The sequence below is a fragment of the Carcharhinus amblyrhynchos genome, chromosome 24 (assembly GCF_965287045.1).
Source record: "Carcharhinus amblyrhynchos chromosome 24, sCarAmb.v2.hapA, whole genome shotgun sequence".
Taxonomy (NCBI): domain Eukaryota; kingdom Metazoa; phylum Chordata; class Chondrichthyes; order Carcharhiniformes; family Carcharhinidae; genus Carcharhinus; species Carcharhinus amblyrhynchos.
This window is the reverse complement of record NC_137347.1, coordinates 16,151,571-16,170,014: the sequence shown is the minus strand read 5'-3', so window position 1 is coordinate 16,170,014 and position 18,444 is coordinate 16,151,571. Positions and strand designations below refer to the sequence as shown.

Here is an 18,444-nt window from a genome sequence, read left to right as displayed (position 1 = left end):
TTTCGGGAACCCAACACATTTATAGGTATAGCAGCACTGAAATCAAAACAAGCTAACAATTGCACGCTCCACAATCAATCTACTGAATGAAGTTTGGAGGACACCCAACGTTAGTCTGCACCCAAAAAAGTAACTTGCAAAATCCCTAGTATGGAGGATTGCTCTGTGTGGGTGTGAGAACTACATGCCTGATGAGAAAAGAATTATAACTTTTGAAATGTGACTCTGTTGAAGGGTTCTTGAAATCAGCTGCACAGAGCGAAGAACCCATGATGAGCAAAACACTCTGAATGTTGGGGATCTGAGATAGAAAGTTCTTGAAAATCTCAGTAGGTCTGGCAGCATCAGTGGATAGAAAAATATTCAAGATTTTGAGTGACTCTTCTGTTGCAACTATGCAAATTCAAACTTCGGGGGGCATAGGTGGGATCGGAGTCTTCCCTCGTGACACTGAAGACCTAGCATGTGTATGTGTGTCATTGGTGGGTTGACAGGTGATCTGCTCCTCAAATCCTCCCTCTCTCTTTCTATCCCCAGCAGAAGACTCATTTGAATGCATTCAGCATCCATGAATTTGTCCAAAGGCAAATCAGTCTCAGCATCTTGAAGCCTTCTAGCTGAAGGAAAAAAGTGAAAATTGAGCAAATGTGACCACTGGAGAGGGTGCAGTGAGAGACTGGGTGTCTGTGGCAATGCAAGGTCCAACATCAGGAAAGAACAGGCCAGGTCACAGAAGGACTTACCACCAGATGTAGGAGCAGGTGGCACTTTAGTTTGCACTGCTCTTCACAGTGCCAGGGAATAAGGTTTGATTCCCAGCTCAGGTCATTATCTGTACAGGTTTCCTCCCACAGTCTGAAAAACATGCTGGTTAGATGCATTGACCTGAACAGGCGTTAGTGTGGCGACGACGGGAATTTCACAGTAACTTCAGTGTTAATGATTACTTGTGACTAATAAACTTTACTTTAGCATAAATAGGTCATTTATCCTATTTGCCCCAACATTCAATGAGATCTGATATAATCCTCAACTCCACTTTCCCACCTTATCCCCATAACTCTTGATTCCCTACCTGATTAAAAATCTGTCTATCTCAGCCTCTACAGCCTTCTGTGGTAAAGAACTCCATATATTCACAACCTTCTCAGAGAAAAAAATTCCTCCTCATCTCTGTCTTAGACGTGTGACCCCTCACTCTCGAGATTATGCCCTCTGGTCCTAGACTCTCCCCCAAGCAAAAACAACCTCACAGCATCTGGATGGGTGGAAAATATCAGAAACTGGACAGAGGGAGGAATGACAATGCTGAGGCCATAATCAGATCAGCCATAATCTTGTCAAATGACAGAAGAGGCTTGAGGGACCAAATGGCCTTACCCCTGCTTCTAATTTATATGATTGTATTTTTTCTTTAAATGCCTTGTGCTCCTCATGGACTTTGGCTAGTTATGGATGGATGCTGGAAGGGAGGAATGGCTAGATGGATGGATTGGACAGACTGGATGGATGGATGATTGGAGGGATAGGATGGATGGGATGGAGAAAGGGATGAATGGACGGGATGGAGGGAGAGTTAGATGAGAGGATGAGGATGGACGGAGGATGGGGATGGAGGGAGGGACGGATGAACAAAGTACAGCATAGGAACAGGCCCTTCAGCCCTCCAAGCCCCTGACGTCCTAGCTAGATAAAAAAAATCCATCTGTCCTTGCTGGGTCACTATCCCTCTGTGCCCTCCCTGAAAGAGGGAGGTAGAGATGGATAGAAGGAGCTTGACCACCCTGGGACAATCCCAGCATCTGTGGCTGGCTTCAATTTCACATGCTAGTTCCCTCACCTCCCTCTTCCCCTCCCTCTGCCTCCAGCGCCCCCTCCCCCCAGAGGCGGGAAGGTGGGTCTCGCGAAATCTTGTTGCCCCGCCCCGCCCCCCGGGTCCCCGCCCATCCGACGTCACCACACCGCCGTGCGCGTGACGCAACGGGGAGCGGAGCGTCAGGGCGTACGGCGCGCGCTGGCCGTGCGTGACATTCTGAGGTTGGTGCCACCAACATGGCGGAGCGGAGAGAGCAGGAGGAGCTGTGCGCCGCCCGGTGCATGGGCTCGCCGCGCACGGTAAGGGCTCAAGCGGCCTTGCGTCCCCGCCCCCTCCCAAACCACCCCCCTGGGCGCCATTATAACCCCTAAATTTTAGAGGGAACATACGAAACAAATCTCAAAGCTAAGACATGGAAACCAGCCGTGTGTGGGGGGGTCGGGGGTGGAGACCGCATTGAGGCGAGTGGTCTGCCGGGGGGAGGGAGAGAGCGGAGGGAGAGTCACTGTCAGTCCGGCAGAGAGAGAGAGAGACACATGCGAGGCCTTCTGTGTGGAGAGGAGGAGGGGGGGGAGGCTCCAGTCCCCATCCCCTCCCCCAAGTTTGAATCCGCCTCGTTGCATTATTTACTCCTCTATGAGTAAATAATGCTGGCTGCATCTTCTTGCACATTTAAAATCTGGACTGAGTGGCGGCATGGTGGGTGGTTGGGGGGGGGGTGGTGGGAGGGGAGGAGGAGGAGAGCGCAGGGTCTCCTCTGCCCCCCTTTTTAAAATTTATTTTTACAACATCTTCTAAATGACACCAGGTGGAACTTTTGTATGTGGGGCTCTTGGATATCGCGATAGTGACTCAGTGTGGCCCATGCTAAGTGGTCCTGCTTTTGTCTTGGGAGAGAGAGAAGGATTTATTCCTCCAGACTCCGGCACATTGTTTTGAAGCACAGGTTAGCCCATTTATTTTACAGTTGTCTTGTGATATTTGTCGAGCTGCGTGCATCTTTGGATCCAAACTTTAAAAGGATGAAAACTTTAGTCCGTTTGTCATTCATTTTTTAAAACCAAACTTTGAATGCTTTTTTTATAAGGCAACTGAATGCTATTGTACTTAACTTTCTGGTGTCTTAACTGTGGGACATTTATTCTCCGATAGCAATATTCTGGGTTGGTAGTGGTCGTTTGGATAAACGCTATTGTTGCGTTTTTGGGTTTTTTTTTAAGAAACTGTTTCACTGTGGTTCCCCCATCCATGGACCATTTTCTCTGCTGTACCACAGCTGTACTTTTCCTGTAATCTTCCCTTTCACAGTGGTGGAAATAAAGGATTAACAATTATGCTACGTGCATTAACCTTTTTACTGGATTAAACAGTCTTCTACTAAAGTGAATTTACTTTCCAGAGTGGCATGTTAAAAATAGAGGATTTTGGAAATAAATTTAATATTATGTTTGTAAATGTAATTGATAATGTAGCATATGTAAAATCTAAATATGTTTATGCAAGCGTGAATCCCAGTAGATTCATCTCAATAATTGTTTACAGTAATTATTCAGTTCACAAGTAACCAGAGATACGTATCTATTAGCCAAAATGTAAGCAAATACACAATTATATTTATATGGTAATACATTTGAATTGATATAGTCTTTAGAAATATCTAATTGATTAAGCAATCTACATCTAAAATCAAAACTCCCTGTTTACAAGGAAATGAACACTTGTGATTTCTTGAGCATAAAACAGACTACTATTTAATATTAAATGTAGTCTACTTTAAGATTAATGGAAACTGTATTCTATAATTTAGGTCCATATGTAAGCTTTAAATAATTTGTTCATGGTAAAGAGAGAATTTAATATTGCGCCTTTCATGATCTCAGGGTGGCACAGTGGTCCGCACTTCTGTCTGACAACGCCATGGACCTGAGCTTGATTCCAGCCTTGGGTGACTCTGTTGAGTTTGCAAGTTCTCCCTATGCCTGCATGGGTTTTCTCCCACAATCCAAAGATGCACAGTTTAGGTGAAATGGCCATGCTAAATTACCCCTTAGTGTCCAAAGATGTGTAGGTTTGGTGAATTGATTATGGTACATGCAAGGGGTTATGGGGTGGGGGGAGCTAGGGGAAGATGTTCCTTTGGAAAGTTGGTGCACAATAGATGTTCAGAATGGCCTCCTTCTGCACTGTAGGAGTCCTGTGTCCTCGAGCGCTTTACAGTCAATGACATTTTTTCTGAAGTGCTGTGAGAAATTTGGCAACCAATGTACCACATAGCAAGCTTCCATGCATAGCATGATGATCAGTGGTGCTAATTGAGAGGTTAGTGTTGGCCAGGACACCAGGAGAGCTCCCCCTTCATCTTCCAAAAGTGTTGATGTTTCATGCTTACGTGAGAGAACAAATGGAACTTAGGCTTAACATCTGATGTGTAATGTCCACTTAAACTATGCGTTCAAGTCTCTGGAGTGTATGATGTCCCATATGCTTTTGAGGGGAACAAACTTTGTTTTGTGATGAGGTGATAGTCCCTTTAAGAATGAGATTGATCTGAAAGATTTTTTGATAAAAAGCTTGCTTCCAGTAAATGATGTTGTGACCAAGTTGTTTGGGAGATAACCAATAGGGAAAAAGAGAGAATGTCAACCAGAAACTAATTGCAAGGCTGAGTAGGTCGAGGGTTGTAGTTCTGCGTTCAAACAGTTTGATTTTTGGTTTAAAACGAGCTGATAAGAGGAAACATCCCTTTAATACAGAGTTAAATTGAAATTCTGTATGTTGGCTAGAAGAGTTTAAAACTCTGGTTTATTGATGGGGCACAGTGGTTAGCACTGCTACCTCTCAGCGCCAGGGACCCAGGTTTGATTCTGAACTTGGATGACTGTGCAGAGTCTGCTCGTTCTCCCTGTGTGGGTTTCCTCCATGTACTTTGTTTCCCCCTCAGCCTGAAAGACTCAAACAGCTGTCGGACTGTGGCGACTGGGGATTTTTGAAGTAACTTTATTGCAGTGTTAATGTAAGCGTGCTTGCGACACCAATAATTGAGCTTTGAAACTTGTCTCCTGATGGTGAGTTGAGATCCGAGGGATAGTGAAGCTGAGAGAGGGAATGAGCTTAGGTATAGGACTCCAGAGTTAATACTAGATCAAGGAAACCTGAGGTGGCTTCACTTAAGATACTGATGATGCCTGTGTTGAACTGGGAATCTACAACTGTGGGACAGTTGGAGTAGATTTCAAGGGGCAACCTTGCCCGAAGTGATTGGACATCCCAAAAAATCTTAGCCCTAATATGAACCTTTGAAACAGTGCTCAGATAAAGTTAAGTTAGAAGTCAGTTTAAAGTACAAGCATCTATATTCATTTGCTATTAATATCTTTAACATAACTGTTTAAGATAGTGTAATAATGGCATTCACGCTCTTTGATTTTGGTGCAGTAAAAATTATTTTGGATCAATCTGAGAAGCCTGTGGTTTAATTATTTTCGTAAATTACTAGGTTTTAGGATTCTAGAAGCAATGTTACTGATCTTGACCAAGATCATATATGATTGGGTTGGAACTAAGACAGGTGTGCCACTACTAATCCTTAGTTGACAGCTGTACTCACCTGTACACTGATCAAGAATATAAATTTGTGCTTGATATGAGAAGAAATAATTTAAAATGTGACAAGGCTATTCAATTATATTTACAACCAGGCTGAAAATGAATGAATTCTTGGCTTTGTTGAGACTGGAAAGCAAAGCAACTCACTGATTTGTAAAAGACGGCCATTTGTTTGCTGTTTCATTTCTGGTCATTCCTTTCTTCCTCTTTCTGCAGTTTTAATTGTTTTATTTAATGTAATGCAGCTTTTAGAAATGTAGAAAATTCATGGCACTGAAAAAGCCATTTGGCCCATTGTCTCTGTGCCGGTTGAAAAAATCGCTAAGCAGCCTAATCACACTCTCCAATCACACTTCTTGGCCTGTCGCTGTAGGAGCCGACTCTTCAGATGCATATCCAAGTTTTTTTTAATTGGATGATGGTTTCTGTCTTTACCACTCTTTCACGCATTGAGTTCCATGCTCACACTGCCCTTTGAGTTAAAGGATTTCTCCTCAACTCCCCTCTACTACTATTCAACCAATTACTTTAGATTTATGATGCCTGTTTGTTGATCTCTCTGCAAAGGGAAATAGGTTGTCCTGTCCACTCTAACAAAACACCTTAGTTTCATACACCTCAATTAAATCTCCCCTCCGCTTCCTCAGTTCCAAAATAAGAAAATCCTGGCCTAACCTTACAGCTAAGATACTCAATTCTGGGTAAAATTCTCATGAATCTCCCCTATGTTTTCTAGTGGAATCACAGCTTTATTGCAATGCAATGACCAGACTGAATGCAATATTTTAACTGTTGCTTAACTAGTATTTCAATCCATAGCACTTTTTTCTTCACCAAATATTTAGCTTTTTCGATTCTGGTAACTGAACACTGAAAGATGTGCTGTACTTTGGAGCTTGAATTCCAGGATTGCCAGCAACCTTGGGATCCATCATAGGAGTTATTGCTTTTGTATAAGCATGGACAGACTTTTCTGCTCATCTATAAGGGCATCATGGATAAGCACGCTTCTGCTCTCTGTTCAACATAATGAACAAAAGTGAAAGTTCCAGTTAATTATTGTTTTATAAGCCATCTTTTGGTCGGGGATGGTGTGATGGGCTGTTTGCTCATTTGGCTAGATGACCAATGTGTGGATTAGATTAGCATGAGCAATCTCGTGTGTTAGCTGAGTTAGACTAGGGACCTGCCTCCTTGTCCTATCCGTAGCAAAATCATAACTCTTCACCGTGGTTAGGCAAATGATTGCTGAGGACCTGCCTTTGGGCAGAGAACTCAAGAATAATGTATTTTTTGTACTGGATGCTGAGGCCAATTTTAATGGCTGTAATTCTAAGGTTAGTGAAATTGATATGACTTGGATTTGGAACCATTTAATCATTGTTGCCCTAAATCATGTGATGCAGTGGAGAATGATGAAAGATGTGTATTCTATTCCTTGAATTAAAACAAACCAATTTTTTTTATTTGCAAGTTTGGTACTAACTTTTGGAAATCAAAAAAAACCACCAGCGACTAACTTCCAAGGTAATACTTTACCGCTTGTATATAATCATGTAAAATGAGGGGTTTTAGGGGGTTTTGTATGAGAGCCTTGATGAGTTTCCCCTTCCTGGCCCAGGGATCCTGTGACCTATTCGTGTCAACATCCCAAGTATGATTATAGATGAGGATGGCTGTTTGCCCGATCTAATATAATCCATATAGAAACCATGATTAAGATTCAGCAGCATCTGTGAGGTGAAATTCTCTTCCATTGCCTGACTTCCAAGATCTGGTCAACCTTTGTTTGCAGAAGTGCTTCTTGACACTGGTTGCAATTTACCTGTTGTCATTACATTCTGGATTAATGTTTCCCAATCCTGTAGTTATCACACGTCTTTAATGTCTCTCAAATCATCCTTCAAATAGGCTGCTCTATCCAAGATTTGTAATATTGCCTCAAAATTCAGAATTGGACACTTGGGATTGGCTGTGTGGCCCTTTTCTGGACTACTTCCAGGGCTCCTTGTCTGGATCTGTTAGCAGAGGGTAACATTCAAGCTGCAGACCAGTCAGCGTACTGTATGTAGACTGTTAGCATCGCAATCTCCTATCAGCTTCTTTATAAGATAACCGGGGATCAACTGTGAACCTTTTGGTCTTAAACAAGGATTTACCTTTCAACTGTTGGGACATCTTGCAAACATTTCTTAGAACTAGTCCCTATTGTAATGAACTTATTGCTGTATCTCTTGCTGCAAAGTCCTAGTATTAAATATTTAATGAATTGGTGCAAAACAGAACCCCTTTATTCCTTTAAAGTAAGGTACAGCAGCTGCTCACGTCTATTAGAAAGATCTGACCCTAACTGCCCAAGGCACTGATGATCCCAGTTGCTTTTGAATCTGCTAATGGTGTGGTGCCAGAATTAAAGCACTACAACAATAAGATTGAAATAACTGTTCACTGGTTAAATAATTTTTACAACCTTACTGGTTTTGAGCTGGACTACCTACTTGCAAAATCACTGAGGTTTTCTCCTTGTGGCCTCTTCAATTCGATTTCTTGAGCTATTTACGTGAAAGTCAAAAACAGGTGCCTTTATTTCATTCAGAAATGCAGATTGTTCATTTTTATCTCAATATTCAAGAGACCACACTGTTCATCAGAATTCAATGCATTTAATCACAAATTGGAAAAACCCATGACAGTGCTTCCCAAACGAGCTTTCAGTGTGACCCCATTTTACCACTTGAAAATTAATATGATCCCAGACATCAGCAAAAACAGAGTAGCAATAAAGCAATATAGTAATATTCAACTGTGTAATAGATCATTTGAATATGAAAATCTGTGTTTTAAAATACTCTGTACTTGCCAAGCTATCCATAGTCCATGACCGACACTTATGACAACAAAAGCTATTTCTGCAACCTCATTGGGGGGTGGTGACCTACAGTTTGGGAACTGCTACTATTTGAAATGCTTTAAAACTTATGTACTGCAGGAAAGAATTGGGTAGTGCGGCAAATGAATATCCTTGCAACTGATTGGTGAGATGTGGGTTCACGTTTAATTCAGACTGGGCCATGGGGCTGGTGCATGAAATTATGGATTATTTCTAAATGGATTTGAACATAGAACAGTACAGCATCGGAACAGGCCATTCGATCCACATTGTGGCTAACATGTTGCCAAATTAAACTAATCCCTTCTGCGTGCCCTTTGTCCATATCCTTCTATTCCTTGCAAATTCAGGTGCTTATCTAAAAGTCCCTTAAATATCCCTATTGTATCTTTCTGGACCACCACCCCTAGCAGTGCGTTCGAGACACCTACTGTCCCTGTAAAGAAAATCATGCCCCTCACATCTCTTTTGAACTTCCCCCTCTCACCTTAGGTGCATGTCCCTTAGCATTAGACATTTCAACTCTGGGGAAAAAGATTCTGACCATCAACCCTATCTATATCTCATAATTTTACAGACTTTCTATCAGGTCTCCCCTCAGCCTGCACCGCTCCAGAGAAAACAACCCTAGTTTTTACAGCCTCTCTTCATAGCTCATACCCGCTAATCCAGGCAATTTCCTGCTAAATCTTTTCTGCAATCTCTCCAAAGCCACCACATCTTCCCAGCAATACTCAAGAGTGGCGAACCAAAGTTGTATAAAGGTGCAAGATGACACCCGGACTCTTGTACTCAATGCCCTGACCAATAAAGGAAAGCATGCCTACACCTTCTTTACACCATTTACTTGTGTGACCACTTTCAGGAAGCTATGGACTTGAAACCCAATATCCCTCTGTCCATCAGTGCTGTTCAGCATTCTGCCATTAACTATATCCTCACCCTTAACGTTTTTTCTCCCAAAGTACAACATCTCACATTTTAGCCTGGATTAAACTCCATCTGCCATTACTTCATCCATTTCTGCAACTGATCTATATCCTGCTGTATCTTATGACATTCCAACACCAATGTCAACTCATTACGTCGTTGATAGATGGACACTTTTACTGTGGTCATAATAATTGGTATAATAAATGTCACAGTTACTTTTCTGTGGGGAGGGTGTTAAGGTAAGTTGGGCAGTGCATTGAGGGTTTTATATTGAGCTATTGGTCTGTGATGCTGTCACTGAGTGTTCAAAATGGTAAAGTTGTTCAATTCCCCAACACTTTTGTTGTGGGTTTTCAACATGACCGGGTAATGTCAGAAATTTCAGACATTACAAGACTCATGAAGCTAGTGTCTCAGTTTAAAGATATAATCTTTATTTTGGCCAGTGGCTGCTAGTAGGAGACATCAGAGGGTTGGGATAACTCCTGTGATGGAGCAGCTAAACCTGTCCAATCAATTCCAGCATATACAATTCTAAACAAACCAATTATAGATTTTGCTATTAATTATTCATGCCTTTCATTAGTTTTAACTCAGTCGTTTTCAGTAATACCTGTCAGATCCTTTAACCAATTGCATTTTACCTTCTGGCATAATGGTATTTCATTTGTCCTTAGAATCTGAATGCTAACTCCTGTCTTGGCTAACCCCACTTCCTCTGTTGCCTACTAATCTTAGACGCTAGCCACAGAGTTCAAAGTGAACATTCTCATAAGTTTCCCTAACAGTCACTGCCAAACCAGATTAACACACAACTCCATGTCTGGGCATGCATCCAACTTATCTGGACAGTGAATAAGCCCTATTCATGAAATCTGGTTAAGTGTTCTGAATACTCTTGTCACTAAAAACTGTGTTGATAAAACCTTGCATATTCCCAAGTTTCAATATTCTCTTAGCATATGGCTTGTCCTAATGCTCTTTACCGTGATGCTTTGCAGCAATCTTTGGCTAAAGTGAACAATGATTCTTACTCTTACATCACTCTTATTTGAATACATTCAAAATATCAGCATGTGTTTTTAAACTGTAATCACTTGTTTGAATCTCTTACTGCATTTCATAAGTCTGTAAACTGCTTTCTTGTTAGCTTATAAGTTTATTTTAAAGTCATTTAATTTGATGCTGATAGTTCTCAGTGTCTTAATGTTTAATGGTTTAAAAAATCTCTACTAACCAATTAGGATTTCCCCTTATAATCTTGATAAACGTTAGTGTGGTTGTGTCAGCACATTGCCCATTTCATCACATGATTTCGACAGCAATCACCAACCAACTTCCTCAATCCAGTGTTGCTGATGTTTTGAATTTTCAAATGTCAATGTTACAGAACACTTATTGGAAGCTGTGAAGGAAAGCATTAATGCACAATCACTTAGATTTCATGGGAGAATTAACAGTACAATTGAAGTATGTTAATCAATTTGCTGATTCTGACTTTTTTAGTACATTAAATCATATACTTTTTATTACGTAATTTGCTTGAATTTAATCCATTTTGTTTTTTTCTCTGGCATGTTAATCAAACCTTCATACGGCCCAATCAAATTCAGCGCCATATGGCCATGAATAGCAATATGTAGGTCTGTTGCATCCTCTGCATCTGTAATCTATTTCTGCAGCCAGTGGCTATCCTGATTGTGATGAGCTCACAGCATGGACTGGGAATCAACATTTAATCCATGATCTGTGTTTTGTTTTTTTCATGGGATGTGGGTGTCGCTGCTATAGTCAGCATTTGTTGCCTATTTCTGTTTGTTCTTAAGGTGCTGATGAGCTACCTTCTTGAATAGCTGGGTCCATTTGGTGTAGGTATCCACACTATTACTAGGAAGGGAGTTATAAGATTTTTGACTCAGCAGTAGTGAAAGAATGGTTACATATTTCCAAGTCCAAATACATGAATTGCATAAGGTTAGTATACAGGTAGAGCAAGTAATTAGGAAAGCTAATGTTATTGTTTATTGGGAGGGATTGGAATATGAAAGTAGAGGGGTTATGCTTCAGTTATACAAAGCATTGATAAGACCACATATTGAGTAATGTGTACAATATTGGTTTCCTTATTTCAGAATGTATATGCTCTAGATGTTAAGATTGTTTACTAGACATAATCTTGAATGGGAGGGCTGTCTTATGAGGAAATGTTGGCCAGGGTAGGCCTATTTCCACTGGAACTTTGAAAATAAGAGGCATCTTGATTGAAACATAGGATCCTGAGGGGTCTTAACAGGCTGGGTGTGGAAAGGTGGCTTCCTCTTAAAGGAGAGCCAAGAATTAGGGGTCACCCATTTAGTGTAGAGATGGGGAGCAATTTGTTTCTCTGAGGGTCGTGAGCCTATGGAATTCTTCCTCAAAACAGTGGGAGCTGATAATTTGAATATTTTTAAGACAGAGCAAGGTAGTTTCTTGAAAAGCAAGGGGTGAAAACTTATTGGGGCTAGGTGGGAATGTGGAGTTGTGGAATCAGAATTAGGCAGTAGGCTCAAAAGGCCGAGTAGCCAACTAATGCATGCATTTGCTTGTGTGTAGTTTGGAGTTGATGTTCTCATGCTTCTGTTGCTCTTGTCCTTCTAGTTGGCAGAGACTGCAGATTTGGAAGATGCTGTGAAAGGACCTTGGTGAGTTGCTGCTGTGCATCTTGTAGAAGATGCACACTGCAGCCACCTTGCGCTGATGGTGGAGGGAGTGAATATTTAAGTTTGTGGATCGGCTGCTGGTCAAGCAGGCTGCTTTGTCCTAAGCTACTTATGAGTTGTTGGAGCTGCATTTATTCAGGCTCACCTGTGCATTGTGGAAGCTGGACAAGATCTGGGGTGTCAGGACGTGAGTTACTCACCTCAGAATTCCAAGGCTGTTAGAGCTCTTTTCAGGGCACATTATTTATGGGTATTCTGATTGTACTACTTGTCAGTGTTAATCCTCAAGATGTTGATGGTGGGAGGGATTCAGTAATGGTAATGCCATTAAATGTTTAGATTCTGTCTTGCTGGAGATGGTCATTAACTGACATATCTGTGACATGAATGTTATATGCCACTTATCAGCCCAAGTCTGAATGTTGCTCTGGTGCCTAGGTCAGTGCCAGCGGTCTATCTTTTTTTTTGCCTTTGTCATGGTTGATACAACTTGAGTGACTGGCTAGGCCATTTCATGGAAATTTAAGAATCAGTTGGATTACTGAGTCCGGAGACACATGTTAGTTAGATCAGGTAAGGATTTTCGATTTCCTTCCCCAAAGGGCATTAGTGAACTAGAAAGGTTTTTATGATAATTGATAGTCTCATGAGACTATCTTAATTCCAGATTTCTATTAATTGAATTTAAATTCCACCAGCTCCTGTGGTGGGATTTGAACCAGTGTCCCAGTGCATTAAGTTGGCCTAACGGTTACTGGTTTGGCGACATTACTGAGCCACTGTCTCCTCAAAGAATGAGATGGCATTCATTTAAAGTAATTGGCAAAAGAAGCAAAAGTGATAGGAGAAAAATCATTTTTACTCAAGGTCTAAAATGCACTGCCTGAGTGTTTGGTGTAGTAGGTTGAATTGAGACGTTCAAAAGAAAATTAGATGATTATTTGAAAAGTAACAATCTTCAGGGTTATGAGGAAAAGAATGACACTGGATGAAATGTTCACTTGGAGAGACAGTGCAGACACGGTGGACTGAATGGCTTCCTTCTGCACTGTAACAATTGTGATTCTGTGTGTGTACCCTGGACGGTAGTTTCTTTATTTTCAAAAAGAGTTTCTGTTCTGCCTCAAAAGTCCTTGCAAACAGTGTGTTTTTGATTGCATTTCTGTGGGTCCTGTGCTTCTGTTAAATGCCATGTTATGTTACACTACAGCATGGGTACATTTAGTTGACAATTCCATTTATGTTTAAATAAACTTGAGCTGATGAGAGAGGTGACTATTACAGCAAACAATGTGACAAATGCAAGATTTGTGCATTATGTGCAGGACTACGACACAATATACTTAATTCTTAGCGTATCATTTATAAAACTTAATTAAAATAAATGATTTTCAAGATGGATTTCAGAAACGCCATTTCTCCCAGGCAGAAGTGAAACAAAATAGTTATATTCCGAGATTACATGTCAATTGTTTCACTCCAATATTTTTATTAATTTTTTGCTTCCAGGATGATGACTATCTTGTCAATGCTGCTTCTCCTGGTGCATGGGAAGAAGATGGTGATGCTAGTAAGTGTCTTATTTTTGTGTTGAATTTGGATAAAGCATCTTAACAAAAACATTGTTTACAAAAGGTTAAAACTCTATCTATGAAGATTCTGCAGTAAAATTAGAGTCAGCAGGTCACTGTAAAACTGGTCATCATTTTGCTAAATGAAATATAGCAAAACTGGTTCGTATATAGCTGGAAATGTCAATATCAGATATACTTTGTGGGGTACTGATTGGGCATCAAGTAAGGGAAAATATATAAAAACTTATGATTTGTTAAAATTAATCTTCAGTTATAAAATATTTTATGGAGCACTTGTTTACTTTCGCATTGTTTACTTTGAGTTTTTGTATATAAGTAGTGTGGGGGACTGTCTGGATGTTGATTTGATTTGTAATGTGAAAATTCTACTCTAACTGTGTGATAGCCCATGTGCTTTGGGAAACATATTTTTGTGCGATGTCCCAAAGTAGGCTGGGACAGTATTCTGAAAAGGTTTTCATTCTTATGACATCGTTAGGTCCAAGAAATTCCCACAGGATCTGAGATTGTCATGAGTGTGATCACCTAAGAAGCAAAGGGTAAATACAAAGCTAATTGCAGTGGATTACATCAGCCAGTGTTTGTAATTTGGCAGTTCAGAACACACTAAAAATTTGTGTAAAGAGGAAGCAAGGTTCTGTCTAAATGGAACATCTTGGCATGCTTTGAATAGGTCCTGGTGTATTGAAGCAAATCTCTGAAAATAGAGCATACTTTTGGAAAGAGCAGAAGGGCAAAGTGGATTGGACAAAACCCATCACACTGTGTTTAAAGGAGTCAAAGCGGAATTGTGTGCCATCATAAGAACATAAGAAATAGGAGCAGGAGTAGGCCATCTAGCCCTTCGAGCCTGCCCCGCCATTCAATAAGATCATGGCTGATCTGCCGCTGCTCAGTTCCACTTTCCCGCTTTCTCCCCATAACCCTTAATCCCCTCTCTTATCAAAAACAGCAGTGTTACCTGAATGAGAGAGGGGGCACCTTGTTGGTGGTAACCATGTTCAAGTGTCAAATGGAACATGGCCGCTGGTATATGCAACTCAAAGCCAAAACAATTGGGAAGTGAGGAATCCTACAAAATGGAGGCTAAATTGAAAAGACTGAGATTGCACGTGGTTTTACATTTGTGTGGGCAGTAATGTTTGTAACTTTATAAGACATATCTCTGTTGTATTGACTATTTAAAATGAAATTTGCTTCTTGTTAAAAATATCCCTTACCTGTTAATGTTTGCATTATAATTATTTTTAGTCTGTCACAGTACAAGTTTTAAAAAGTGAAATCTTGTCCAGTGATTTTCTTTCCATTAATGTTCTGGATTTCTTTTTTTTTAAGTCCTTGGGATCGTAACAAAAGTGAGGAGTGTATTTTTCGATTGACTTCTGGAAACTTTGAGGCTGTTGGGATATTTTGCTTGATGGGTGTTTGAGGCCCTGAGACCAACTGTCCTGCTATGGCATTGGTTGAGATGGGACAAAGCATTTGGTAATTGAAGTATGAAAGACCTTCTGGCCTACTAACTCAAACACTTGCTGAGAAGAAACATTCTTGTTACAGTTTGCACTTGACAGTAATTTAAACTTGAAATTGCAACATCACTTAGAATTGTCTTTGCCTTTCTGAAGAAAAAAACAGGAGAAGGGAAGGTGAGTGTTGGAGAACCATCAAAAATTGCCCAAGTTTATGAATAGCTGCTCAGATTTATTTCTGAAAAGTCTGCATAAAGTCTTGCCAACAGTGGACTTCTGAAAGTATTTGTTGGCACACCCTGGAATCTGATTCAAATTGTTGTCTGTTTGGCTGCCAGTAGTTTGATTTTGTAATAAAAATTACATTACAATCTGGCATTTTAGAAAACATTACTTATGAATTTGAGAACGCTTAAAATATTCCCATCGATGCAGTGTTGTGTGTTGATGTTAACTGCCTTCATTCTGCTATCTGTTGTCACCAGGGATTTTGCTCCCGTGGCAGTTTATAGTTTCTAACCTGGAGAAGTCTCACCAGTATTGATCTGTGCAACTTGATTTATTGCTGGACCAATTGCTTTGCACAGCTTAATTTGTTGGTTTTAATTAATAAAATAATTTCCTTATTTAACCAATAGCAACCTATGAGCAATTGTGAATGGACTGTGAACTTGAACTGTGATTCCGAATTGTGAACTTTTTTGTTCCGTACTTCTTTGTAAATTTCTAACTTGAAACTTTGTCATTATTATTGTCATGCCTAAATAAATGGAAACTTATTGAGTGCAAAGACTTTCTAATTTGGTCTTTATTTAAATTCTTTAGATTCTCTTCCCGCACTTATACTCGCACTGTTACATGAACTGTCTCTGCATGTTTTTCCTTGACTTGATGAACCATCCAAAGACTTGATGCGATGTTACATCTTACAACACCCATCTCTCCTCCTCCATTTCTCTCAACCCATGCATTTTCTTTGTGTTGTCAACCTTGTCAAGCATTCTGTCTTGGATAGGGCTGCAATTTTATCCACTTAAACATTAGGAAGAGCAAAGCCATGGTATTTCCCTTGTTGCAAATATCATAATAAGGTTCCCTATAAGCTGAGTGATTGCAAAGCAAACTGAAAATCCTTGCACAGGCTAGCCTTTTAAGTTGTCAGGCCTCCATGACTATGCAAAAAAAAAGCCAAGAGACCATGCACTTTAATCACCTGGGAGCGTCACAAAAAATAGATACTACATTACTTCATACACTGGCTTCCAAAGTTGAACCTGTTCCAGCCCACAGTCCCAGTTTGGGGTTGACTGATCTCAACTTTGGCATCCTATTGGATTGAGCTGAGTTCCTAAGCCTCCAAGATATCTATTGCAAAAAAAATCTAATTCCATTCCAAACATCTCCGTTCATCGCCAGTGCCATTGTTATATTGATGAATGCCAGTAAGTGAAGAAAGAAACCAGAGCCTTTCTTTACTTGGAATAAATTTATTCATTAAATTAAAGAGCGGGGTTGACAGTCACTGGTGGGGCACGTAACTAAGACAAAACTTCAAAGGTAGTTTAACTAATTAGACCAAAATGCTATTTTCGGATGTTATGATGCACCCCAGCCCCAGCAGAGTCTGTTGGTCATGGAAAGCCTAGAATGTACCATTGGACATTGAATGCTCCGTTTCTAGGGTAACACAGCTGCAAAAGAAGCTGCAGTAGTGAGGTGTGCAGACTGCTGGGGTCAGATGACTCCCTCAATCGCACAATGCCTGACCTGTTGGATGGCCAACTTGGCCAGGTGCAGGTCTATGAGGGGGCCGTTTTTCCTCTGCACCAAGTGAGGATCCCTTAATGTACTTAATTATCCAATCAGTATGCACCACCTGTATCTACGTAACCTCGCTTGATACAACTAACAGCCATGTATTGACACCCTCATCCATTCCTTTGTCTCAATTATTCCAGTATTTTCATAGCTGGCCTGCCAGCCTCAACTATCCATATACACCCACTGTTGCTTGTATCCTAACGGCATGGTGTCCTGCTCATCCTTGATCCCTGTGCTAGCTGACCTACATTATCTCATGGTCTGCCAATAAATGACCTTATCTCTTCCTGTCCCTGCAAACTGTCCTCACCACACAACCTTTTAGGAATTCATTTTCCCTCCAGTCTGGCTTTTTAGGCATTCCCGGTCCCCATGTTTGGCATCTATATCTTTAATCATTGAAACCTTTTTATTCGGTCCCTAAACTATTTCCTATTCCAATCCAGTCTTCAGCCCTTGCAGAACTGAATAGTTGGAAGATGATGCATAAATTATTAAAGGTGAATTATATTTATTTTGCTTTGAGTTCAAAACAAATTTCTAGAATATTTGTAATTGTGCGTATTGGATGTGCAGGTATTATTACAAGGCATTAATCTCTTGAGTGGCTGAGGTGCAGTCAATCGTGCGCTGAGGCTACAACTTGAAATAACTGCAGTAAGATCACATGATGACTCATGTTGAGGAAAGCCTGTATTTTCTTTTGTGGAATATCCCTTTAAGATCATGGACTGAGGGGGTATTCTGAACGAGGGTTAATTGATTTCGAGTTTGACATTATTAGATTTCAAGAAGTGGCCATGTGAACTCAGGTTGTCATGGGGATGAACAGGCGATAAGTAAAGGGATAATAGATTGCCAATTGCAGTGGGGTCAGGTCAGCCAGTGTTTTCTGATAATTCAGAAAACGCTGAACATTTGTGTAAAGGGGGAAGTAAGCAATATTCTTTCAGAAAACTGATCCATTCTGTTTGGCAGGATTGGAACTGATCCTGATGTAGAAACAGCTCTCTGAGAATAGAGCAGAGACCGTGTTACTATGTATGTTATGCAGGGAGCTGAAGACAGGAAAGGCAAAGGATTCTTTATTGGAAGATGCCCATAACTGCTCTTCAATGTTGCCACAGCCCACCAGACCATCTAAAAGGGTTGGGGAAGGGAGCCTCTGGGCCTAGAATAGCTCGACATGTGCCTTGTCAATGGCAATCGGTCAGGGGACATTGGATGGTCTGCTGGCGAATGTGACCCTCAGGGCTGAATCAATGAATGGGAAATTAGCAAACTTTCATAGTGGATTTAGGAATGCTATGAGATTGAACATGGTTCCAATTTTGTGTGGGAAGTTATGAGAGTGCCTGAGGCATATCTCTCATAGCAGTTATTTAAAGTGAAATTTACCTTTACATTTGACGTATCCTTCATATGCTAATGTTTGGATTATTTTGATTTTTGTTGGTTTTTTACAAGAAGTGTTTCAAAATGTTGGAATCTTGTCAAGTTTTATTTATTCTGTGTAAGTTGGGAATTTTTTAAAAAAGAAACTGATATGAAGCTAACAATGAGATTTAATTCTTTCTTTTTGGCTGGCGTTGGCTTCCATGGGTGCAGATTGCTA

The 18,444-nt window shown here is 40.6% G+C and overlaps 1 protein-coding gene across 5 annotated transcripts in view; it reads left to right on the top strand.

The window, feature by feature from the left end:
* The window catches only part of zmym4.1 (zinc finger MYM-type containing 4, tandem duplicate 1), a 185,147-nt gene that overhangs the window by 76,627 nt on the left and 90,076 nt on the right, over window positions 1-18,444 (top strand). For 3 of the 5 annotated variants that reach the window (XM_080211717.1, XM_080211720.1, XM_080211716.1), the window contains exon 4: window positions 13,454-13,514. In XM_080211717.1, coding sequence (XP_080067843.1) covers window positions 13,454-13,514 — 61 coding nt within the window. Of the gene's footprint in view, window positions 1-2,006; window positions 2,116-2,754; window positions 2,763-13,453; window positions 13,515-18,444 lie in introns of those variants that run through there. The other 2 variants (XM_080211721.1, XM_080211722.1) reach the window with 2 other exon arrangements.